This window comes from Poecilia mexicana, unplaced genomic scaffold (assembly GCF_051168715.1).
Source record: "Poecilia mexicana isolate PSO_F unplaced genomic scaffold, ASM5116871v1 scaffold_3, whole genome shotgun sequence".
NCBI lineage: Eukaryota > Metazoa > Chordata > Actinopteri > Cyprinodontiformes > Poeciliidae > Poecilia > Poecilia mexicana.
The window spans coordinates 36,940,001-36,962,701 of NW_028263372.1; the positions used below are offsets into that span (position 1 = coordinate 36,940,001).

The 22,701-nt window shown below is 48.8% G+C and overlaps 3 protein-coding genes across 7 annotated transcripts; 2 read left to right on the forward strand and 1 right to left on the reverse strand.

Moving 5' to 3' along the window:
- The first annotated feature begins 1,605 nt into the window (after nt 1-1,605).
- Nucleotides 1,606-8,165, forward strand: LOC106906853 (uncharacterized). 4 transcript variants are annotated; one of them, XM_014972304.2, is made up of 7 exons: nt 1,606-1,935; nt 3,361-3,497; nt 4,859-4,919; nt 4,997-5,057; nt 5,138-5,215; nt 6,568-6,642; nt 6,722-8,165. In XM_014972304.2, the coding sequence occupies exons 2-7, from the start codon at nt 3,382-3,384 to the stop codon at nt 7,009-7,011; spliced, it is 681 nt and encodes a 226-aa protein (XP_014827790.2). In that variant the 5' UTR covers nt 1,606-1,935; nt 3,361-3,381; the 3' UTR covers nt 7,012-8,165. The 4 variants fall into 4 exon arrangements, with proteins under 4 accessions (XP_014827790.2, XP_014827795.2, XP_087860700.1 ...); XM_088004574.1 differs by having other exon boundaries at nt 1,618-1,720; XM_014972305.2 differs by lacking the exon at nt 1,606-1,935 and adding an exon at nt 3,051-3,161.
- A 1,999-nt stretch (nt 8,166-10,164) lies between these two features.
- Nucleotides 10,165-16,847, forward strand: znf395a (zinc finger protein 395a). Of its 2 annotated transcripts, none has more exons than XM_088004576.1 (11): nt 10,165-10,523; nt 12,727-12,839; nt 12,910-13,001; nt 13,071-13,180; nt 13,254-13,450; nt 14,977-15,077; nt 15,155-15,404; nt 15,573-15,650; nt 15,991-16,061; nt 16,137-16,268; nt 16,390-16,847. In XM_088004576.1, the coding sequence occupies exons 2-10, from the start codon at nt 12,729-12,731 to the stop codon at nt 16,246-16,248; spliced, it is 1,122 nt and encodes a 373-aa protein (XP_087860702.1). In that variant the 5' UTR covers nt 10,165-10,523; nt 12,727-12,728; the 3' UTR covers nt 16,249-16,268; nt 16,390-16,847. The 2 variants fall into 2 exon arrangements, with proteins under 2 accessions (XP_087860702.1, XP_087860701.1); XM_088004575.1 differs by lacking the exon at nt 16,390-16,847 and adding an exon at nt 11,025-11,210 and having other exon boundaries at nt 10,166-10,523; nt 16,137-16,383.
- Nucleotides 16,848-17,079: 232 nt separating this feature from the next.
- Nucleotides 17,080-20,290, reverse strand: gtf2a2 (general transcription factor IIA, 2). Its single transcript, XM_014972310.2, has 4 exons — nt 20,126-20,290; nt 18,880-18,984; nt 18,680-18,806; nt 17,080-17,273 (listed from the first exon to the last, which is right to left on the reverse strand). Exons 1-4 carry the CDS (start codon nt 20,195-20,197, stop codon nt 17,248-17,250), a joined length of 330 nt encoding a protein of 109 aa, XP_014827796.1. The 5' UTR covers nt 20,198-20,290; the 3' UTR covers nt 17,080-17,247.
- Between the last annotated feature and the right edge of the window lie 2,411 nt (nt 20,291-22,701).

The following is a 22,701-nucleotide window of genomic DNA, read 5'->3' on the forward strand; positions in this document are numbered from 1 at the left end:
ATTCACGTTTGGTCACATGAGTCTCAGCTGTTTGGAACTAAACATTAAGAAACCGGTTCAGTAAACTGAAAACTGTTGGAGCTATTTATTCTTTATTTTCTTTATCCATTAGAATTTTGTTAGTTTATTCTTAAATTTATATTTTTTGTATTATTTACAGAGTTTATTTGTAGGTTAATAATCGTTGATTTTATTTATCTTTTGTTTTATTATTTTTTTTAATTTATTTTCTAAGTAAACAGGAAGTGATGTGGGTTGGTCCACTTTCTATAAGTGGAGGTCCTGGTAAAGGACCAGCAGCCATTTGGGTTTGGGGCCGATGGTTTTTACCAGAGCAAGAGAGGAAGCAGAGAGAACAGAGGGAAGTTTAATTGTTTTCAAAAATGTGAAAATAAATCATCAAGAACAGTTTACAAGTTTGGATATTGAACCTTGACCCCAGTGCCTTAGTGATTGGATGTTTGGTTTGACAAACAATCGCCACTACAAAAACCTTATTCAGCCACACTGCAGATGTTACATGTTGCTGTAACTCAGACTCAGCGACAGACTGGCGACCCGTCCAGGCGACCCGTCCAGGCGACCCGTCCAGACGACCCGTCCAGACGACCCGTCCAGGCGACCCGTCCAGACGACCCGTCCAGGCGACCCGTCCAGACGACCCGTCCAGGCGACCCGTCCAGGCGACCCGTCCAGACGACCCGTCCAGGCGACCCGTCCAGACGACCCGTCCAGACGACCCGTCCAGGCGACCCGTCCAGACGACCCGTCCAGGCGACCCGTCCAGGCGACCCGTCCAGACGACCCGTCCAGGCGACCCGTCCAGACGACCCGTCCAGGCGACCCGTCCAGACGACCCGTCCAGACGACCCGTCCAGGCGACCCGTCCAGACGACCCGTCCAGGCGACCCGTCCAGACGACCCGTCCAGGCGACCCGTCCAGGCGACCCGTCCGACGACCCGTCCAGACGACCCGTCCAGACGACCCGTCCAGGCGACCCGTCCAGGCGACCCGTCCAGGCGACCCCGCCTCTCGCCCGGAACGTTCGCTGGAGATACCCACACCTCCCGACCCACTAGGGATAAAGGTGTACAGAAAATGGATGGAGATTAACTCAAATTCTTCATAGAGTTACTGTATGGCTGCTGGCAGACGATCTCCTGTAGCAGTCTGTATTACAGCAAATTTAGAGACGCCTCTGACTGAAGACAGTCTGATGAAGAGGACGGTCAGGGTTTTCTGTAATCTTGATTTTCTGCTGGTTCTCTTTGTGTAAGTTGTTGTTTGTGAATGTCTGAAAATTAACTAAAAATAAAAAGCAGTTAATCAGGTTCATTAATAAAGTGATGTAATTACCTTCTGATGGTAAACTATGTTTGTTTGGAGTGAAATCAGCATTTAAAATCTGTTGTTTATATATTCATAAACCAGGTCTTAGCCTGGGGAAAATATGACAGGCGTTGTGGATGAGTTGGAGTGAAACTTTCCCACAGAAGGTTCTGGCTCACCGCTCCGGTGGCGGAGCAGAACGCGGCTCCGTGTTCGGGCGGAGCCGCAGATAACGCTCCGCTTTCAGCAGCTTATCAGCTGCAGGGCGGCGCCACCCAAAACGCCCCCGGGCCGTCAGAGACGCAGCTGACAGAGGCTGCAGCCGGGCCAGAACAGAACCAGGCAGCCGGGCCAGAACAGAACCAGGCAGCCGGGCCAGAACAGAACCAGGCAGGTGGTCTGTTTCCAGACTCAGTAAAACTCAGATCATCAACAAACATCTGATTGGTTCTGCAGTGAGGAAGAGGAGGAGGAAGAGCCACAGTGTGTGTTCATATCTGTCAGTGTGTGTGTGTGTTTTGGTGTGATCAGCTGCATGTTTGCTCTCAGTCGCTCCGTAAACGTGGAGCAGGAAGTCCAGCAGAACCAGAACTCCCAGGACTCAGGTTGGTTTGGACTTTAACTTCTCCTTAACCAGTTCAGCTAAAATTAGAAACCAGTTTGCCTGTTTAACTGGAACTGGAGGCCAGTTACTCTGATCTGTTTAAAACTAATTTTCCAGCTTCTCTCTCTGACATCACAGAGGGCAAAGGTCGCAGAGATCAGAGGATGTGATTATAGATGATTGATCTCCAGTCGATCAGCTGGTTGAAGGCGATGAAGGTTAACTAACGACCTTCCTCTGAAAATAAACGGACAACGATGATGATGATGTTGATGTTTTATTCTTCATCATCACTTTTGATGTTTCACTTCGTCTGTTTCAATCCCAGAGCTGATTTTAGTCTCCTGTCGGGTTGTTGGTCAGTTGGGTCATCCCAGTTAATCCCAGTTAATCCCAGTTAATCCCAGTCATCAATCAGTGCATCAAGTTGAACTTATTATTGAAATTAGTTTCAACAGTTTCTCTCTAAGAACCTGTTTGATTCGTCTGTCAGTTGCTGCTCCTGCAGGTTTGAGGTTTTGTGAGGAACCCGGTTCAGAACGGTTTCAGAATGTGTTGGCCTCTCTGGGTTCTGATCGGGCTGGTTGGGCAGAACCCTCTGGGTTCTGATCGGGCTGGTTGGGCAGAACTTCTGTCTGTCATCTGATCCAGTGAACCGTTGGAGGTGGAAACACCCAGAAAGTCAAACACAGCGAGTCGGGCCTGAACACACCCGGTACCTCCTCAACGTAAACATGAGCTGTTAGAGGTCTGATCAGGATGTGGGAGGTTCTGACCCATTAAAGGTCCGAACAGTACACTAAAGTTTCTGACAGAGCCGTCTTTGTCAGTTTGTCCTGAAAGGCGTCATTCGGGTCGGACCCGTCCTCGCCCAGGATTTGCATGCTGCAGGAAACAGAAACAAACTCATTTTCATTTACGGCTGCATGCTGGCGTCGGGCTGCAGCTCTTCTCTCACAGGAACCAGAACCATCAGAGTTTTGCCGGGCAGAACCCGACTCAAACGCTACAATTCACAGTCTCTCTCCAGAACCTCCTGATGATTTCCAACATGGCCGACATCTATAAATAATCTGCTGAACGCATCAGAACATGCTGACTCACAGGGACTCACCAACACAGGCTGGTGAGTCCCTGTTATCTATGAAAGAAGGTCCAAATGGTTCTGATGGACCCGGCTGAGGCTTCTATATTTACTGCTCCACCTTGGATTCACCTGTGATCCAGGTGAGGCGCTCCTTAAGACACAACGGTTCTGGAACCTGATCTTTCCTGAAGCACAGTGGATGTTTCGGGTTCTGGTATCTGTGCAGAACCATTCCAGTAGTAATCTCTGGTTCTGTGCTCACTGAACAGAACTTTCTGGTTCTGATCGAGAAGCTTGGTGCTCAGCTGGTCTTTCTGGTTCCTGTTGGGTTCATTCCAGGGTCAGATCCGGGAATCCTCCATGGCGGCAGTGGGAGCGGACGCGACCGGGTTGTGGCTCCTGACACCAGGACTCTTCCTCCTCCTCCTCATCCTCCTCTCCATCTTCCTGACTGCTCTCTGTAGCGACTGCAACAGGTCAGCTCTGCAGCCTGAACACAAACACCCTGAGACAGACGCAGTCAGATGCAGACAGACGAAGTGAGACGCAGTGAGACGCAGTCAGACGCAGACAGACGCAGACAGACGCAGTCAGACACAGACAGACGCAGTCAGATGCAGACAGACGAAGTCAGACGCAGTGAGACGCAGTCAGACGCAGACAGACGCAGTCAGACGCAGACAGACGCAGACAGACGCAGTCAGACGCAGTCAGACGCAGACAGACGAAGTGAGACGCAGTGAGACGCAGTCAGACGCAGACAGACGCAGTCAGACGCAGACAGACGAAGTGAGACGCAGTGAGACGCAGTCAGACGCAGACAGACGCAGTCAGACGCAGACAGACGAAGTGAGACGCAGTGAGACGCAGACAGACGCAGTCAGACGCAGACAGACGCAGTCAGACGCAGACAGACGAAGTGAGACGCAGTGAGACGCAGACAGACGCAGTCAGACGCAGACAGACGAAGTGAGACCCAGTGAGACGCAGACAGACACAGACAGACGCAGTCAGACGCAGTGAGACGCAGACAGACGCAGTCAGACGCAGTGAGACGCAGTCAGACGCAGTGAGACGCAGACAGACACAGACAGACGCAGTCAGACGCAGTGAGACGCAGACAGACACAGACAGACGCAGTCAGACACAGTGAGACGCAGACAGACGAAGTGAGACGCAGTGAGACGCAGACAGACACAGACAGACGCAGTCAGACGCAGTGAGACGCAGACAGACGCAGTCAGACGCAGTGAGACGCAGTGAGACGCAGACAGACACAGACAGACGCAGTCAGACGCAGTGAGATGCAGACAGACGCAGTCAGACGCAGTGAGACGCAGACAGACGCAGTCAGACGCAGTGAGACGCAGACAGACGCAGTCAGACGCAGTGAGACGCAGTGAGACGCAGACAGACGCAGACAGACGCAGACAGACGCAGTCAGACGCAGTGAGACGCAGTCAGACGCAGTGAGACGCAGACAGACGCAGTCAGACGCAGTGAGACGCAGTGAGACGCAGACAGACGCAGACAGACGCAGACAGACGCAGTCAGACGCAGTGAGACGCAGACAGACGCTGTAATGTAATGGGTTTAGAATTATGGCATTTATAAATGAATGAACAACATGGTGAAAATAATGAATTTACCTCAATTTTTCCTCTTATGACAGGCTAAATGACCCAAATTATTGCTGTTAATTTGTGACAGTATAACTTTACAAACAGCCCGCCATAATGGATCAGAACCTTTACCTGAAATCTGGCACCAGAACCAGAATATGTCCATCCATGGCGGTCAGATCTGGAGCAGAGGTGATAATCTGTTTGGGTTTCAGAAACTCGTTTGAGCTCCAGGATTCAAAGACAGAGAAAGCGCCGTCAGCTCTCATCCGAGTGGTAAGATCAGCAGAACCGCCGATCGGCTGCAGAACTCCAGCCAGAACCGACTAACCGATATGTGACCCGGTCTGCAGGTGAAGCTAGAGGAAGTGAAGGAGAACCCGATGATTGGAGAGATCCAGAAGGACGAGAGAGGTGAGCCGTCTGATCCGGAGAAGGTTCTGCAGAACCCGGGGAATCCAGTCCTGTTCAGTTTGGACCTTTTTCTGTCGCAGAGTTTCGTCCTGGAGGAGATCCAGCGGAGCCGGTCAGTTCTTCCGAAGCCCAACAGAGGGAGCTGCAGAGTCGCCCAGGTCAGGCTGGTTCTGGGCGTCAAACAGGCTCAGCAGGAAGAGAAACCAGAACCAGAACATGTTTTCAAAAATAATTCATTAAAATATCCGACTCCCACTGCAGCTCTCAGTATAACCTTCTGATATATTTGCTCATTTAAATTCATGGACAGACTAAATATTTGCATGTCAAATGATGTCAGATTCCCCAGAGAGCCGAGCAGCAGAACCAATAAATGGATCAAACTCAGTTTGATCCATTTATTGGTTCTAGAAATATTTACTTGCAGAAGATGGAGTCAGTTTGACTTCACCTGCATTAAACATCCGTATTTATGTCCGTTAAAGAACAACGGCTCAGATTAGAGATGTGCTGAAACACAGCCAGCATGCCTAGGTGGGCCCCATATGGGGAAAAGGAGGGCAGACATATGGGTCCCATATGGGTTTGTCCGCGGGTTCCACGGCCCATGTTGGGCCACAGCCTACGTGGGCCCTAAATGGGTAAACCCATGTGGGGCCACCATGAACCCACAAATCCATATGGGACCCATATGTCTGCCCTCCTTTTCCCCATATGGGGCCCACCTAGGCATGCTGGCAGGGACGCTGCACTCTAGGAGAAACTACAACAGGAAAATCTAATAAAGACATATTTGTTCTTCCACACATTTGGAAACGACCAGCAGATTCACACAAAGGTAGAAAAATAAAAACAATAGTAATAAAAGGCTGAAGGATCCAGTTTGTAGAGTTACGGTCAAAAATGAACAGCAGTAAATATTAAGGTTGGAAGCTGAAGGTTTAGCTTAGCTAGAGCAAACTAACTAAATACTTGGTTTGAAACTGTGACATTTATAAGTGAATAAATGTGAAAATACGACTGAATAATGAATCCTGATGGGGTTTGTTGTTGTTGTTTTTTGCTAAATAACTCAATTAAATTTTTGATTGTAACTTTACTAATGGTCCTCTGCACTCAGGCCGATTTAACAACATGAGAAATTAAAATAATACTACAGCATTTAGGATGCTGTCCTCAGATTGTGGGATAATTTAGAAAAGTAAAATGTGCAGCATGTGTATGGATATATATGTGCATAAAAACAACAATAAACAGTGAAAAAACTGCAGCTATGAGCAGAATTATAAAACCTGTTGAGTTTTCTGGGAGGAAGGATTTGTGGTATCGCTGCTTCGTGCGTCCAGGTCCCACTGAAGGAGATCTGCAGTTCAGCAGCAGCTTCACTCATAGTTACATACAGAACATTATTCATGTTTAGATTTGGCTCGTTTCACACCTGCCGCTGCTTCATCATCTGTTAGATTCATCACAAGACATTGACTACATTTCCCATGATGCCTGTTTTCAGACCCAAACCCCTCAGAGGGAACCTCAGCCCGTGTCCCTCTCTGGAGGAGCCACCTGGTGGCGCCAGAGAGCAGAGGTGGGGCTGAGAGCCTGACAGGGTGGAATAAAAGATAGACTCGGTTTTTTAATGACGTCAGTGTTTTTTTTACCCTTAGAACTGAATGGCTCCGCTCCTCAAACCTCCGACCACGTCAGAGATGGGCGGGACAACGGCGGCGAGGCGCTGGGACCGTCAGCCAATCGGCTGTCAACGCAGCTTCATTACGTCATTCAGTCCGACGACAGGAACTCGGTTTACGCTCGAGTCAGCAAGAAGCTCCGCTTGGCCAACTCACCTGTTCCCACACCTGAGGGGGCGGGGCCACCGCGGGGGGAGGAGTCTGAGGAGCAGCGCTCCCCTCCGCCGCCTGACCGGGAAACATGGCGGGAGGTCGGAGCAGAATAACCCCAACACCAGGGGGCGCTGTGGCAGCGAGGTGCAGAGAGGAAGAGGATGATGATGATGACGCCTCAGCAGACTGCCGAGGATTTTAAACCGTCTGTTACCATGGAAACGCTGACCTTTGGAAACCATCCTTCATGAAACTTCTGAGGCTTCTGATTGGTCCGTTACCGATTAGCTGATTGGTCCGTTGTGTTCCGACCCAAACCGGTTCTGATCAGCTGATTTCTGCTGATCGATTCATGTCCATCCAGAAGGGGGCGCTGCAGGAACAGGAACTGAAATAAAGTTTAAGATTTCTAAAGACAGTGGCACAAAACAGGAAGACGTGTTCAGTGTTTTGTTCTTGTCTTATTGGATAAATATAGTTCTAGTTCCCTAAAACTGAAAAAAGGTGAAGGTGATGAAATACGAAATATGAGAAATATGATAATTATTTGAAAGTCTTCTTCCTGTCTTCATATTCTTTCCATGAAAACCAAAAATAATATTCTCAAACATTAGTAACGATTTAGAATCAACATCACAAAAGTTAAAGTTATTAATTTCTCTCTGAAGTTTCAGATTAAATTACTGTTTCTGAAAGCTCCATGCTAAACTTAAAGTTGGGGGTTTACTGATTTATTTAATCTAGCATTGATTATTAGGGTAAATTCTGTGTAGCAGATTAAAGGAGGATTTTTTTATTGTGTAGCTTTATTAAGTTTCTGATGAAATATTATCGTTTTTCCTCCCAGTGAATCAGGAACAGAAACATGTTGATGAAACAGGAACGCCGGAAACAAGGATTTGTTTTCATCATAAAGAGTTTGCATATTTCAGAGAATGAAAACACTGCGCGGATTTCCGTGGATGGCCCATAGGGGGCGCTGCACAGCAACACATCACATTCACTCTATTTTCACTCAAACACATCAGAATAAAAGAGTTTATTTCCTAAATGTTTGATTTTCCTGGAAGTCTGGATCAAAGATAAACTGGAAAATGTTTTTAAATTTCATCTTTTCAGTTTTTTTTATTAATCTGATTAGTTTTGTTACTAATCTTTCATCAATAAAGATATTTCTCCTGACCTGCTGCACTGGCATTTTATTGGAATTTTCTCTGTTTTGGATGACAGAGAACAAAAATGTGAAAATAAAATGAATAAGCCTGAATGCTCTGCGTACTCGGCTGGATGTTTTATGCTTTCATTGTTTTACGAAAATCCTTTTGTAAATGGTTCACAACAGTGAAAACTGATCTATAACTGCAGCATATTCACGACGATTCTCTGCTAACGATGATCGTCATAAAAAAATCCTCATTTGTTTGATCTGCAGGTTAAGAAACAGTTCAATATCAAAAACATACATTAAAATTTCCCATAATCATCTATAAAATCATAAAATAACAACAATATAAACAGTGAATTCCAAACCTCAGCTCTCACTACGGCCAACAGGTTCTGGTTCTGGTTCTGGATCAGCTTCAGGCACAGTGATGCAACCAAGCTCTGCAGAACGGGTCGGCGCTGGCCTGTGAGCCACTTCCTGCTGAATCACAGGTCAACCAGAGGTCAGCTGCAAGTCGAGGCAGCGAGCACGTCCATCCGAAGCTGCAGGTCTGACTCCAGGTCCGGGTTCTGGGTTTCGGTCCTGGTTTTGGTCCGGTCTGTAGTCAGGCTCCTGGTGAAGAAACAAAAATGTCAGCAGGGATTCAAACCCAGAACCGTCCTGCCGCCTGGCCCGAGGGCAGCGGCCAAAATAAACCACAGGAAGTCCAGAAACACAGAGACTGACGTGACCTGTGACCTCACAGCCTGAGCAGAAACAATAAACTGCTTCAATAGTAATAAAAATAAATGTTATGGATTCTGTCTTTTCCTCTCTTTTAACTGCTTACATGCACATGCTGCAGCTTACATAACCATGTTTATGTGTGACTGCAATCTGGTCCCTCCCTAAAGGTTCAGTTTAATCAGGTTCAGTTTAATCAGGTTCAGTTTAATCAGGTTCAGTTTAATCAGGTTCAGTTTAATCAGGTTCAGTTTAATCAGGTTCAGTTTAATCAGGTTCAGTTTAATCAGGTTCAGTTTAATCAGGTTCAGTCTGTTCACATGTGACGGCAAACAGAGGAGAATAAAATCTGAACTCTGATCTTTGCCTCTCCTGGTTCCGTCCATCAGGAGCTCAGTGGACCAGCGCTGGACTGGTTCTGATCCGTTTGGATAACATGTATGGCTTCTAACATTTGATCATTTTTCGGCATTAAGCCTCTTTTTATGTATAATAAAATCTCATTATTTCTCAAAGTAATTTACACTCCGGGGTTCTGGTCGGGTTCTGAAACTGGTAAACGAACCTTGAGAAGAACAGAGACAAAATGAATGAACTCCAACAACAACAACAACAACAACAACAACAACAACAATAACAATAATAATAATAATAATAATAATAATAATAATAATAATAATATATTTTAAAGCCACAAGCAAAACATCAAAACATGAATTTTTTGGGGGGGGAAAAGTTTATAAATTTAGATAAACTACAGAACCACCATTTTACTTCTATTCTTAGGATTTAAAACATAAAATGATCAGAAAGAGTTTTTTTATGCAGATTTTGTGGGAAAAAACTGGAAAAGTTTCAAAAGTTTGTTTTTAAATCTTAAAACTTCTTCATTTTCAGCCTAAGTTATTAAGAACCACATGCGGCCCGGGAACCACGTGTTGGAGACCTCTGGTCTGAATAAAGTGAATAAAGAATTACAAACACAGATTGGATCAGGATTGGATCAGAACCAGAGACCAGAATCTGGACCTGGACCCAGATCAGGTCTGATGAGCAGAGCCGAACATGGACGAACCTTTATTATCTCAGAGTTTAGGAGCTGCAGGTTCGACTGGGAATCTTCTGGTCCAAATGGACCAGAAGGAAACGTTCAACCGAACCGCTCAGTTCTGATCCGTCTTAGGCTGTTGCTCTTAGAGCTTCGTGGTTTTGAGAGTTTCTGTTTTTATCTGAGGGTCAAAGGGAGACTGGCTGGTTCTGATTGGACCGAAACCAGTCCCGGTCCAGGAAACAGCAGAGAAAAGGCGGAGTGCTCCTTTAAGGCAGCTGCTCACACTCCGCACGTAGCTCACGAGCGCTGCGTGTGTGTGCGTGGGGGAGGGGCGCGCACGCACAAACCAGCACGCGCACACAGGCTACAGAGGCTCCGCCTCCAACAGCACCGCGCAGCAGCGTTTCCGGCAGCCTGTGATCCTGAGTCAGGAAGGTTCCTGCCGGTCCCGAAGGTTCTGGTTCTGGTTCTGGTTCGGCTCCAGCTCAGACTTTGAGTCTTGTTCTGACTCTGAAGACACACAGGAGGCTCCGTGCACAGCTCCTCTACACCAATCACCGTGCAGCTGGGTGTCACGTGCTCATCTTGTTTACTTCACGGTTGGAAAAATGACCCAGAGGCTGATGGGAAAACCAGGAGCGGATTACAAGCAGGGATCAGGATTCGCCCCGGAGTTCTGCTCTGAGGTTTGGGGGAAAAAATGGGCTGTTGTTGCCATGGAAACAGATGATGGCGTGATCTATCTATCTATCTATCTATCTATCTATCTATCTATCTATCTATCTATCTATCTATCTATCTATCTATCTATCTATCATCTATCTATCTATCTATCTATCTAATTAACTAATTAGCTAACTGACTGAATACATTTCTAACTAATTAACTATCTAACTTATCAACCGGCTAATTAATTAGCTATTCAATTAGCTAGCTAACAAACCTGTTAAACTAATTATTTAACAGCAGAGTTTTAGGTTATGATCTGTACAGTACATAGTTATCATTATTAATCTTTTTTATATATATATATATGTATATTTTATTTATTTATTTTTTTAATTTTTGTGTGAACCTACATTCATCGATGCTGCTGGTACTAACTAACTAACTAACTAACTAACTAACTAACATTGTGGCACATGGTGTCATCTCTACACTCTCATCTCAATCTGGTTTCCCTCCAGTCTGATCCATTCCAGGTCTTGGTGGAACCCAGTTTCTCCCTGTCACTACAAACACACACACACACACACACACACACACACACACACAGGCACGTCCTCCCCGTGTCAGTCTCATTGAGCAGCAGAGGATTCCTGGAGCTGCTGCAGCTTCTCTGGTTGTTTGTGTTGGAGCTTCAGACTCTGCAGGTAGGTGCTGCAGCTGCTGCACTTGCTGCTAGACGTGTTGGAGAAACTCTGCGGCTTTCCTTTGCTTCTTCCAGCTGTTTTCTGCTTGTTTTCCTGTTCGGTTGGAGCAGAGAAACTTCTGCCTGCAGAGGAAACGCTTCCAAGCTTCAGATTCCTGTTGTTGATGTCAGACTTTTATTGTGAAGGGCTGTTGGGCTGTGATTGGCTACCAGCTGCTGGTGGAGGTGTGTTTTATGGGGAAAACGGTTTTCGATGAATTGAGTCTGTCAGTTAACTCAGATGATCATAACCATGGCAACCTGAAAGACAGTGGCAAGTTGATGAGGCGAGGAGCTGAAAGTCTGAAGCTTCCTGTTCCTTCTGCTCCAGCAGAGCAAGCAGAGGGTTGGTGAAGCTTCAGTGTCACTGTGAGGTCAGAGGTCAGCAATCTGGTGCTCAGCCATCGTGGAGTTGACTCAGAGTTGGAGCTGTTTGCTCTAGTTCCTCTCTACGTTAATCACCAGGCGAAGCTCTTAAAGCTGCAGGAATCTCAGCAGCGTTCGGGAACCCCAACATGATGATGTCACAGCCCCGCCTCCAAACTGACCTCCATCCCAAAGCCTGTCGATGCGCGTTGATCCAGGGTTACAGCGCCACCTACAGGCCTTCTTCTGACCAATGCTGTGCTGCTGATGTTAAACTAGAGCCAGGACTTCAGCCTGCTAATTTAGATTAATTACATAGATTTTAATTTGTCAAAAAGTTTGACACAATTAATCAAAGTTTTCTTGTTTGTTTGTTTTTTACACACAAAAATACCAAGACGGAACCTTTGTATTCACGTGTTGCTGGTACAACTGTAAATCTGACACACAACCACATCACTAACAGCAGCAGTGGAAGCGGGTTCTCTTAATTTCTGCTTTTATGTGATCTGATTGGATGCTGGAAAATACTACTGTCATGTTCAAGTTGAGCCAAAAGCAGTTAGCCTATCAGTGAAGCTGTGCTAGCCTAAAATAGCCTCTCAATGCTAACAAGTAGCAGTTAATGCTAATATCAGCATCCATAGTCCACATTTCTAAAAAGCTCCATGAACAATCAGAGAAACTGGAAAAACACTTTTATCTGATCTGACTATGAATATGTTCAACTCCGACTGAGTGTTTTTAAAATGAAAATGTTACTGATTTTGTTGGTTAAAAGCAATTCATTAATTACAGACCCTGAAATAAACCCAATAAAATTTTAATTTAGGCCGACTTCTAGTTTATTACTTTGCAGATTTTAATAGTTCTGTTCATCTTCATAAAGAAACATGGAGAGAAATGTGAACAATAACGTCCACACAGGATCACACATTAGCTAATCCAGTCTGCCTCTATCTAACCACGGGGCGACCTGCTGCTGGGTGTCAAACATGTAGAAACACGACTGGAGGAGATGGATGTGCCGTATGTCGTCCATATATGGCTGCAGCTTCCTGTGAATGACTCTAGAAACAAGATGGTTTGTGATATTTTCTTTGCCTCTGCAGACATGATGCCCAACACTCGTCTGGGAAAACGCTCGCCGTTCGGAGCGCTGGTCGGCCCCGAGACCACCAGGCCCGGCGTCATCAACAGGGTCAGAGGTCACAGCGACCTGAAGGTGAGAGAGGAAAGTCAGAATGGTTTTTGCCAGTTCCTGCTGGCCTCTGAACATCTGGATCCTCTCTCAGGTGTTCTTCCAGTGTGGCGGCGCAGGCGACCCCCAGGCCGCGTCTACGTCCTGCAGCAGGTCCGTCTCCACCTGCATCGACGTCCCCAGAAGGTTAGGCTCCGCCCCCTCTGTCTGTCCTTCGCTAGTAAACATCCTCTCACCCATGATGCTCTGCTGCAGCCGCGCTGCACCACAGGAAGTGGACATGGACGAGCTAATGGCTGCCATGGTGCTGAGCAGCCTGTCCTGCAGCCCCCCGCCGCAGGGCTCCGCCCACAAAGACAAGGCAGGTAAACAACAACAGAAACACAAAACAAAAGTAATGAAAATATTTCCTGACTCCCTTCCTGTTTCCTGTTTCAGCTCCTTTGACGGACGGCGGCGCCATTGAGCGCTCGGACAGCGGCAGCAGCGGCTACTGGAGCGTCGATCCCAGAAGCCCCGCCCCTTCCTCGCCAGCAGACGAAGCCGGAAGAGGGTCGGCCACGCCCCCCGACGAGGGCTTGGACATGGAGCTGGACCAGGTTCTGTTTGAAGAACCGGCGCCACGGAAACGCAGGGTGAGCATGACCAGACGGTAGCAACAGAGGGACAAACATGACGCCGGTTAGACGGGGTGACGATGACCAGACAGTCAGACGGCGGTCAGCTGGTCAGACAGTGACCAGATGGTCAGACGGTGACCAGACGGCGGTCAGACGGTGACCAGACGGTCAGACGGCGGTCAGACAGTCAGACGGCGGTCAGACGGTCAGACGGCGGTCAGCTGGTCAGACAGCGGTCAGCTGGTCAGACAGTGACCAGATGGTCAGACGGTGACCAGACGGCGGTCAGACGGCGACCAGACGGTCAGACGGCGGTCAGACGGTCAGACGGCGGTCAGACGGTCAGACAGTGACCAGACGGTCAGACGGTGACCAGACGGCGGTCAGACGGTGACCAGACGGTCAGACGGCGGTCAGACGGCGGTCAGATGGTGACCAGACGGTCAGACGGCGGTCAGACGGCGGTCAGATGGTCAGACGGTGACCAGACGGTCAGACGGCGGTCAGACGGTCAGACGGCGGTCAGCTGGTCAGACAGTGACCAGATGGTCAGACGGTGACCAGACGATCAGACGGCGGTCAGACGGCGGTCAGACGGCGGTCAGACGGTGACCAGACGGTCAGAGGGTGACTAGATGGTCAGACGGTCGTCAGACGGTCAGCTGGTCAGACGGTGACCAGACGGTCAGGCGGCGGTCAGACGGCGGTCAGATGGTGACCAGACAGTCAGACGGTGGTCAGACGGTGGTCAGACGGCGGTCAGACGGTGACCAGATGGTCAGACGGTGAACAGATGGTCAGACGGCAGTTAGATGGTCAGACGGCGGTCAGATGGTGACCAGACGGTCAGACGGCGGTCAGACGGTGACCAGATGGTCAGACGGCGGTCAGACGGTCAGACGGTCGTCAGACGGTCAGACGGCGGTCAGCTGGTCAGACGGTGACCAGACGGTCAGACGGCGGTCAGACGGTCAGACGGCGGTCAGCTGGTCAGACAGTGACCAGACGATCAGACGGCGGTCAGACGGCGGTCAGACGGCGGTCAGACGGCGGTCAGACGGTGACCAGACGGTCAGAGGGTGACTAGATGGTCAGACGGTCGTCAGACGGTCAGCTGGTCAGACGGTGACCAGACGGTCAGGCGGCGGTCAGACGGTGGTCAGATGGTGACCAGACAGTCAGACGGTGGTCAGATGGTGACCAGACAGTCAGACGGTGGTCAGACGGTGGTCAGACGGCGGTCAGACGGTGACCAGATGGTCAGACGGTGAACAGATGGTCAGACGGCAGTCAGATGGTCAGACGGTCAGACGGCGGTCAGACGGTCAGACGGCGGTCAGACAGTGACCAGATGGTCAGACGGTGACCAGACGGTCAGAGGGTGACTAGATGGTCAGACGGTCGTCAGACGGTCAGCTGGTCAGACGGTGACCAGACGGTCAGGCGGCGGTCAGACGGCGGTCAGACGATGACCAGATGGTCAGACGGTGAACAGATGGTCAGACGGCGGTCAGATGGTGATGGTGCGTTTTCTTCCCCAGAATTCCCTGAAGGCGGCGTTCCGCTGCCTGTGGCCAGCCTGCGGGAAGGTTTTGACGTCGGTGGTGGGAATCAAACGTCACATCAGGATGGTTCACCTGTGGTAAGGCCCGGCTGTCAAGCCACCAGAACCGACGCCAACAAATGATTGGTTGTTGACCTTTGACCTCTGTGTTTCAGCCACGGCGGAGAACACGAGCGATGCTCTCGCAGCGAGGAAGACTTTTACTACTCCGAGATCAACCAATGGGAGGAGCCGCTCTGTCAATCTCCTCCCTCTGCTCCCCCTTGTGGCCCCGCCCCCTCCCCCAGCCCCCCCTCTGCTCCCCCTCCGTCGCCCCCCTCTCCCCCCATCAGCAGCGCTCTGAGCCGCTCCGCGCCTTCACCCTGCAGCAGCTTCTGGCAGGTCCAATCAGAGCACTCCTACCAGGTAGGCGGAGCTTATCACAGGGAGTCGAATGATTGACAATTCATTAACGAGTGATCGTTTTGTTTTTTGAGCCTGAGAAATCAATAAATAGATATTTACCCTGAAGTTGCTGCAGCTGGTCCATATCTTTTGCTATTAAAATAATTCAATCTGCCATCTTTGCTTTAGGCTCCGCCCCCAAGTCAGGTGGTTTTACCTGCAGCTTCCTGTCGTTTGATGGCCCCACCCACCACATGCAACAGACAGGTAAATCACTAAAACTACCAGCTGTTTCCTGGGAAACATGAAGTTGATCTGGTTCTGGTTCTAAAGCGGTGTCAGTCCATCCACATCCAGAACCAGAACCTCCTAAAGCTTCTTCTTCTGCCATGGTTTCATGTTCTGTGTTTCTCAACTTTAAATTTAGTTTTGATTTGCTGTGAATTTTGACTTCCTGGCCTGAGCAGTGCAGGAAACTGCTGCTTTTTCCTGATGCCGTCAGGTTTACTGGTGCAGCCCTGCCCCTGCTGGCCGGCAGGTGGAACTGCAGCAGGGCCAGCAGCTCTGGTGATTTCTGCCTGACCTTTGACCTCTGTGTCGTTTCCAGGGAGCGACATTCAGGGTCCGGTCAGTCAGCGTGGGAGAGCAGTGGCTGCAGCAGCACAGCGCCCCCTGCAGGTCGGTGTTTCTCTATAGCGTTATCTCCTCGGCAGCCTCTGGGGGCGCTCTGACCGCTGTGTGTCTGATCTTCAGGCGGATTCGGAGCGAGGCCAAGAAGTGTCGGAAGGTTTACGGCATCGAGCACCGAGAGCAGTGGTGCACAGCCTGCCGCTGGAAGAAGGCCTGCCAGCGCTTCCTGGACTGATTCCAGGAGATATCAGGAAGGTCCAGTCCATGTTTTCCGTCAGCCTTTATATGATGATGTTCTGCAGCATCCATGTTTCCTGGCTGCCAGCTGATGGAGCAGTGATGATGACCTGCAGACCTTCATCCTGCATGTTTCCAGGCTGCTGGGTCATCTCAGGTCGGGGCAGGGAGGAGGATGAAGACGGCCAAATGTTTTTAATTTCAGCTGCAGTTTATTCAGTGATCCAGCCAATAGGAACCCAGCACTTATGAGGAGGCGTGGCCTCCGAGTCCTCCAGGACGCACCGGAGACCGTCCAAGGTGTTTCTCGTTCGGAGGTCCAAACCCAGTTCCTCAAACGGACTTTAGGTCCGTTTGTTTTTCTACATTATATAAATATTGATGTTGTAATAAAGCAGCAAAACCTGAACTGCTTTAGAAATTGATTGGAATATTTTGTTGTACGAGAAAACGATAGAAAATATGAAAATAATATTCTCTGCTCATTTTGTAGCCAACAGTATTCATAGGGCCACAAACACAAATACTGTTTTTCAGAGACATGAGAAGCAGGAGCTTAAACTCTGATTTATAACAGTAAACTGAACAGTCGCTGCATTTCGTCTCTGATATTTATTATCTGGAGGAACAAACCGGAGAAAATAGTAAAAATGTTATTTCCTATAAATCTGTTTGCTTTTTATTTTACATTAAGACAAGAAATCGCAATTTTTATAAGAAATTTTTTCCTGATAATACGACAATGCTCACCCCAACCCAGAACCAAGCAGAACCTAACAGAACCACGCAGCCGGGTCTCGGGTTCAAGACAAGGAGCCAACAGTCTGCAGCAGCTTTCCATCAACTTTTATTATTAAAGATGATTCAACAAATTGAACACACTTCTCCTGATGGGAATAAAACACACACACACACACACACACACACACACACACACACACACACACAGGTGTAACTGTGCTGTATAAGTTATCTGTACAGTCCAGCCAATGGAGGATCACTCTGCAGTGTTGGAGCCCGAATCTGAGGAGGAGAGACAGGAAAACGTTACAGCAGAACCAAACAGTCCGACTACGGCTCCAAATCATGCAGTGTCCCAGCATCCTTCGTCACAGGGCCGCACGCCGTCACGGGGACGCAAATGGTCATGGGGACGAACGCCGTCAGGGGGACACAAATGGTCATGGGGACGAACGCCGTCAGGGGGACGCAAACGGTCACGGGGACGAACGCCGTCACGGGGACGAACGCCGTCAGGGGGACGCAAACGGCTTCACGAGGACACAAACGGTCACAGGGCCGCACGCAGTCACGGGGACACAAATGGTCATGGGGACGAACGCCGTCAGGGGGACACAAACGGTCACGGGGACGAACGCCGTCAGGGGGACGCAAACGGTCACGGGGACGAACGCCGTCAGGGGGACGCAAACGGTCACGGGGACGAACGCCGTCACGGGGACGCAAATGGTCATGGGGACGAATGCCGTCAGGGGGACACAAACGGTCACGGGGACGAACGCCGTCAGGGGGACGCAAACGGTCACGGGGACGAACGCCGTCACGGGGACGAACGCCGTCAGGGGGACGCAAACGGCTTCACGAGGACACAAACGGTCACAGGGCCGCACGCAGTCACGGGGACACAAATGGTCATGGGGACGAACGCCGTCAGGGGGACACAAACGGTCACGGGGACGAACGCCGTCAGGGGGACGCAAACGGTCACGGGGACGAACGCCGTCAGGGGGACACAAACGGTCACGGGGACGAACGCCGTCAGGGGGACGCAAACGGTCACGGGGACGAACGCCGTCAGGGGGACACAAACGGTCACGGGGACGAACGCCGTCAGGGGGACGCAAACGGTCACGGGGACGAACGCCGTCACGGGGACGAACGCCGTCAGGGGGACGCAAACGGCTTCACGAGGACACAAACGGTCACAGGGCCGCACGCAGTCACGGGGACACAAATGGTCATGGGGACGAACGCCGTCAGGGGGACACAAACGGTCACGGGGACGAACGCCGTCAGGGGGACGCAAACGGCTTCACGGGGACACAAACGGTCACGGGGACACAAGCGGTCACGGGGACACAAACGGTCACGGGGACGAACGCCGTCAGGGGGACGAACGCCGTCAGGGGGACGCACACTGTCACAGGGACATATGGAAAAGGACTCCGCCTCCTGGTTTACCCTGGTACTGCAGCTGTGATTGGACCTGCTGTTATAGTGGTTCTGATAGAATTTTCATGTCTGGTAGAATGGATCGGGCTTAATTTCAGAATCCCTCTGAAGCCGACCCGTCTAGTTTCAGTCGCTGAGCGGGTCCGGTCCAGCTGAGGTTCTGCTGCTGCTAACCTGCAGCTGATTCTCATTCTCATTCTCTGGTTCTGTTCTGTTGTGGTTCTGCAAAGACTCACTCTTTCCGTCGCAGGCGACGATCTTCACCTTGTCGACCTTGACCAGCTCTGTGACCTCCCTGAACTCCACGTCATTCAGAACGAAGGTCCAAACGTTGTCGCAGAACCGGTAGGTGTTCAGAGAACCCTGAGGAGAAACAGGAGGCCCGGTTCAGACCTGGTTCTGGTTCCGGACCAGACACACAGGAACGTAGACTCACCCTGAAGTTGACCCGGTTCCGGACCCGGCTGGCCAGCGCTGCGTTGATGGCTTTATCGAACTGGAGGAGAACCTGCAGGGCCAGCTGGGGGGTGATTTGCTGGGTCTGAACACACAGAGCAGAACCATCAGAACCGTCCGAGGCCATTTGGGTCAGGAAGATTTGCTCGTTCCAGACTTTCATCTTTCTTTCATCTTCAACTTTCATCTGATTTTATTCTGCTGGAAAAACAGATCATCACAGAACCTGCAGCTACTGACAGACTACAATCCGAGCCACTTAAAATAGAAAATAAAGAAATTCAGAAATTAAAATATTCAGGGGAAAAAAGGTCAAAATTCAGAGCGGAAGAAATAAAATTCAAAAGTTGAAATGAGAAGTAAAAATTTATAGAAAAAAATATTCTGGGAAAAAAAAACTCAGAGAAGAAAGAGTCAGAATTAGAAAAATGCCAGGACTTTTGAGATAAAAGTCAGAAAAACATTTCAAAATGTAAAAAAATTCTAAATCTATTTTTCATTTAGTGGCCCTAGTCGTCTTCCGTAGCCATGGGTTTATTTTACGCCTGAAAACAGGGCAGAGGTCTGCAAATCAAACAGTATCTGAAGAGGAGCTGGACGGCCTCTGATCGCTGGTGATTGACTGGAGCACATTGCATCATGGAACTTGCAGTTTTCTTAACAGAGCCGGTACAGCTTATGTTGTTGACTCATTTATCAGTGAAGAATCAAAGATCCAGATTTGGAGCCCAGCTATGAAGATGAAGACAGAAAATCCCGGCAGTTTAAAGAATTTCTCAGGCATAGACGGTGAAACTAGTCCGGTACCGATGGACCCGAACTGATCCGAAGCCAATAAAACAAAGCTTGTAGGAGTATAATTTTCTTGCTATTAGTAACAGAATCTGACCAACAAACTGAGGGTTGACCCGGATCGGACTCAATTAGTCTCAGATTTATTCCAAAAACAACACCAAAATGGAGCTTTAGAGCCGAACCGGACCGCAGCAGCAGAATTCATGGTAAAAGTTTCAAATCAGTTCAACATTAATTGGTTTAAATCCAGTTCGGACGTCATTTTCTGGGTCACTGTCAACAGACCTCAATCAAATTACGGATCGGTTCTGACTCAGAACATAGCGGGATCAGCCGAGCTAACAGCTAACAGGCTAACTAGCTGCTCCGGCTCCGAACCGACATCCGGACCCTCCCCCCCGCCGCGGTTCGGTGAGTTCGCTCAGTGTCACCTGGATGAGCTCGTCCAGACTCTCCTGGAGGCTGTTCCCCAGCGTGGTGTTCCGGTACAGCTGGTAGGCCATGGTTCCCTGGTTCTGACTGCACTAAACCGAACCTCACAGAACTAGCCAGCTGCTACATCCACCGCTAACTAGCTTCCGCCTAAACCTTTCACAATAAAAGCAGTTGAAACAAAGCTGTTCGATCCGAGCATTTCAATATAAAACCGGAACCTGAGCAGGTTCAACTTTTTCCTGTAGTTTGGAGGATCTTATTGGTCCTGGATCCGCTGGAGGTTCGGTGGTCTTTATATCTGTGAGGACATTTCATTTTATGTCTTCATGAAAAAAAATAAAATAAAAGTAAAATAAAATTATATAATATTGTGCTGCTGGGATCCGCCGGTAGGTGGCAGTACAACACAGGCCAGTTATTTCCAGTTTGCCGCTCTGGTCCTCTGTTGGGTGTGAACTGGATGTGATGAGAAAAAGGCAACAAACCGAGAGGGGCTAAAATATGAGAAAAAACAGAAAAAATGATCAACTCAGATCAGAAATTACGTATTTCTGAGGAAATTTGTGAAAAAATGATTTTTTTTTTTTTTTTTTTTTACTTACATTTTCTAGTTCAGCTTAAATCCAAAGAAAAACCTTCAAACTGAAATGAATTTGAATAAACTCATGGAAATGTATCATAAACATTTTATAAATCTGATGGATCTAATCTCTGCTGCTTTAAGGTTATTTTCTTAATTTTAATTTCTCTAAAAGCCTCATTTGCTGAGCGGATGGATGATAATCAGGAAACGGACTGAGGGAAGGTTTTCCTCTCCTCTCCGTCACGCAGCTTCTTGTCAGAGCATGGGCCTGCAGGTGGAGGTCTGGTTCTGGTTCTTGTTCTGCTGGGAGCCGACTGCGTGTGATGGACGCGTGCTGATGGACGGATCTGTTTCAGCAGCCACTACTCTGACCTTTGACCCCCAGAGGCACAAGGAGACAGAGAGCAGCTGTCAGGCAGAACGATTATAAATGATGCAAACATTCATCTGAACTCTGGTCCGGAACCAGACCCGATCCGACCCGGGTCGCTGCAGAGACACAGCATGAAGACATCACCACAAGCAGCAGTTCCTGAACCCTTCATCTCACCTGGAAGGAAGGTGGTTACCATGGAGACAGAGACAGCCGAGGAGGCAGCAGCTGTTTCTGCGGTTGGAGGTTGAAACCTTTCCATCAGAATTCGTTCTGATGAATCGGCAGCTGTGCACGTCTCTCACTCTGCCTGCAGAAATGATGCAGGTTTTCCTCCACAGAACTTTCCAGCGGCCCACCATGTATGAGCTAAAAATATGACTAGACATCACTAGACATGTTCTAATGTGTCCAAACGAACAGGAACATCAGCCCTCAAGGTTTCTCTCCAACCTTCCTGCTGGGAGCAGGCTGGTCCAGCAGCCATGCCCTCCTCTTCCTCCTCTTCCTCCTCGTTTGATTTATTCTGGTTCTGATGATCAGGAACTGTTTCCTCTCTCAGGTCTGGTTCTGGTCTCTCAGGTGTAGATCTGGTTCTGCTATGTCCCAGTAAGGCTGGCTCTCCTGGTGTGCGTGTGTGTGTGTGTGCGCGCGCGTGCGTGCGTGCGTGTGTGTGTGTGTGTGTGTGTGCGTGTGTGTGTGTGCGTGTGCAGACAGAGCTTCCTCACAGGAAGACAAACAGTTCATGCTGGGAGGGATTTCAGCGGATTACTCCTGTAATCTGTCCACGCTCTGATGTCTGGGTAAACATGGACGCTCTCATTAGTAGCATTAGAGCTAATTAGCTGTCGCTAATCTGCAGTCAAACATGGACCTTCATCCAGCTGAGTGATGCATTCAGGAACTTCATCTCACGTCGGAAACCTCAGTTTCTTGAACTTCTACAGACTCGGTGTGTAGTTTTCATAAATTTCTTCAGAAGCTTTTCAGAGGAACGTTTCCTGTGAACCCAAAGAAGAGTCAGAACTCACCAGGATGTTCCTGTTTCTGTTTGACATGTTCGGATCAGGATCATAGGAGCTGCCGTTTGTAAAGCACCACACTCAAAACTGATCAGCATTACTTTGGATTATTAAGCTTGTCATAAGAGAATAATTAGTTAGCCAGCTAAATATTTATCTCCAAGGGAAATAGTTAGCTCACTGCGATGGATTGGTGACCCGTCCAGGTGACCCGTCCAGGTGACCCTGCTGGAGTCAGGCACCATCGTCTCTCATGACTCCATTAGGGATAAGATAATGGATGGATGGAAGTAGTTAGCTCAGAGCTAATTAAATATTAAGCTACTTAGCAACCTGAATATTTATCTCCAGAATATTTAACTCAAATATATTTTGATCAGCTCAATATTTAGCTTCAAACATTGTTAGGTCTGACGTAGGTAAACTGCTGTATTTATAAATTAATGAATAACATGGTGAAAATATGACTGAAAATCAACCCTAATTTTTTTCCTCTTGCATGAAATAAGCTAAATTATTGCTGTAACGTTGCATCCTGCCGATCCGACCAGCTGCAGCTCTTCTTCTCCTCTGACAGGAAGTGGACTTCCTGCC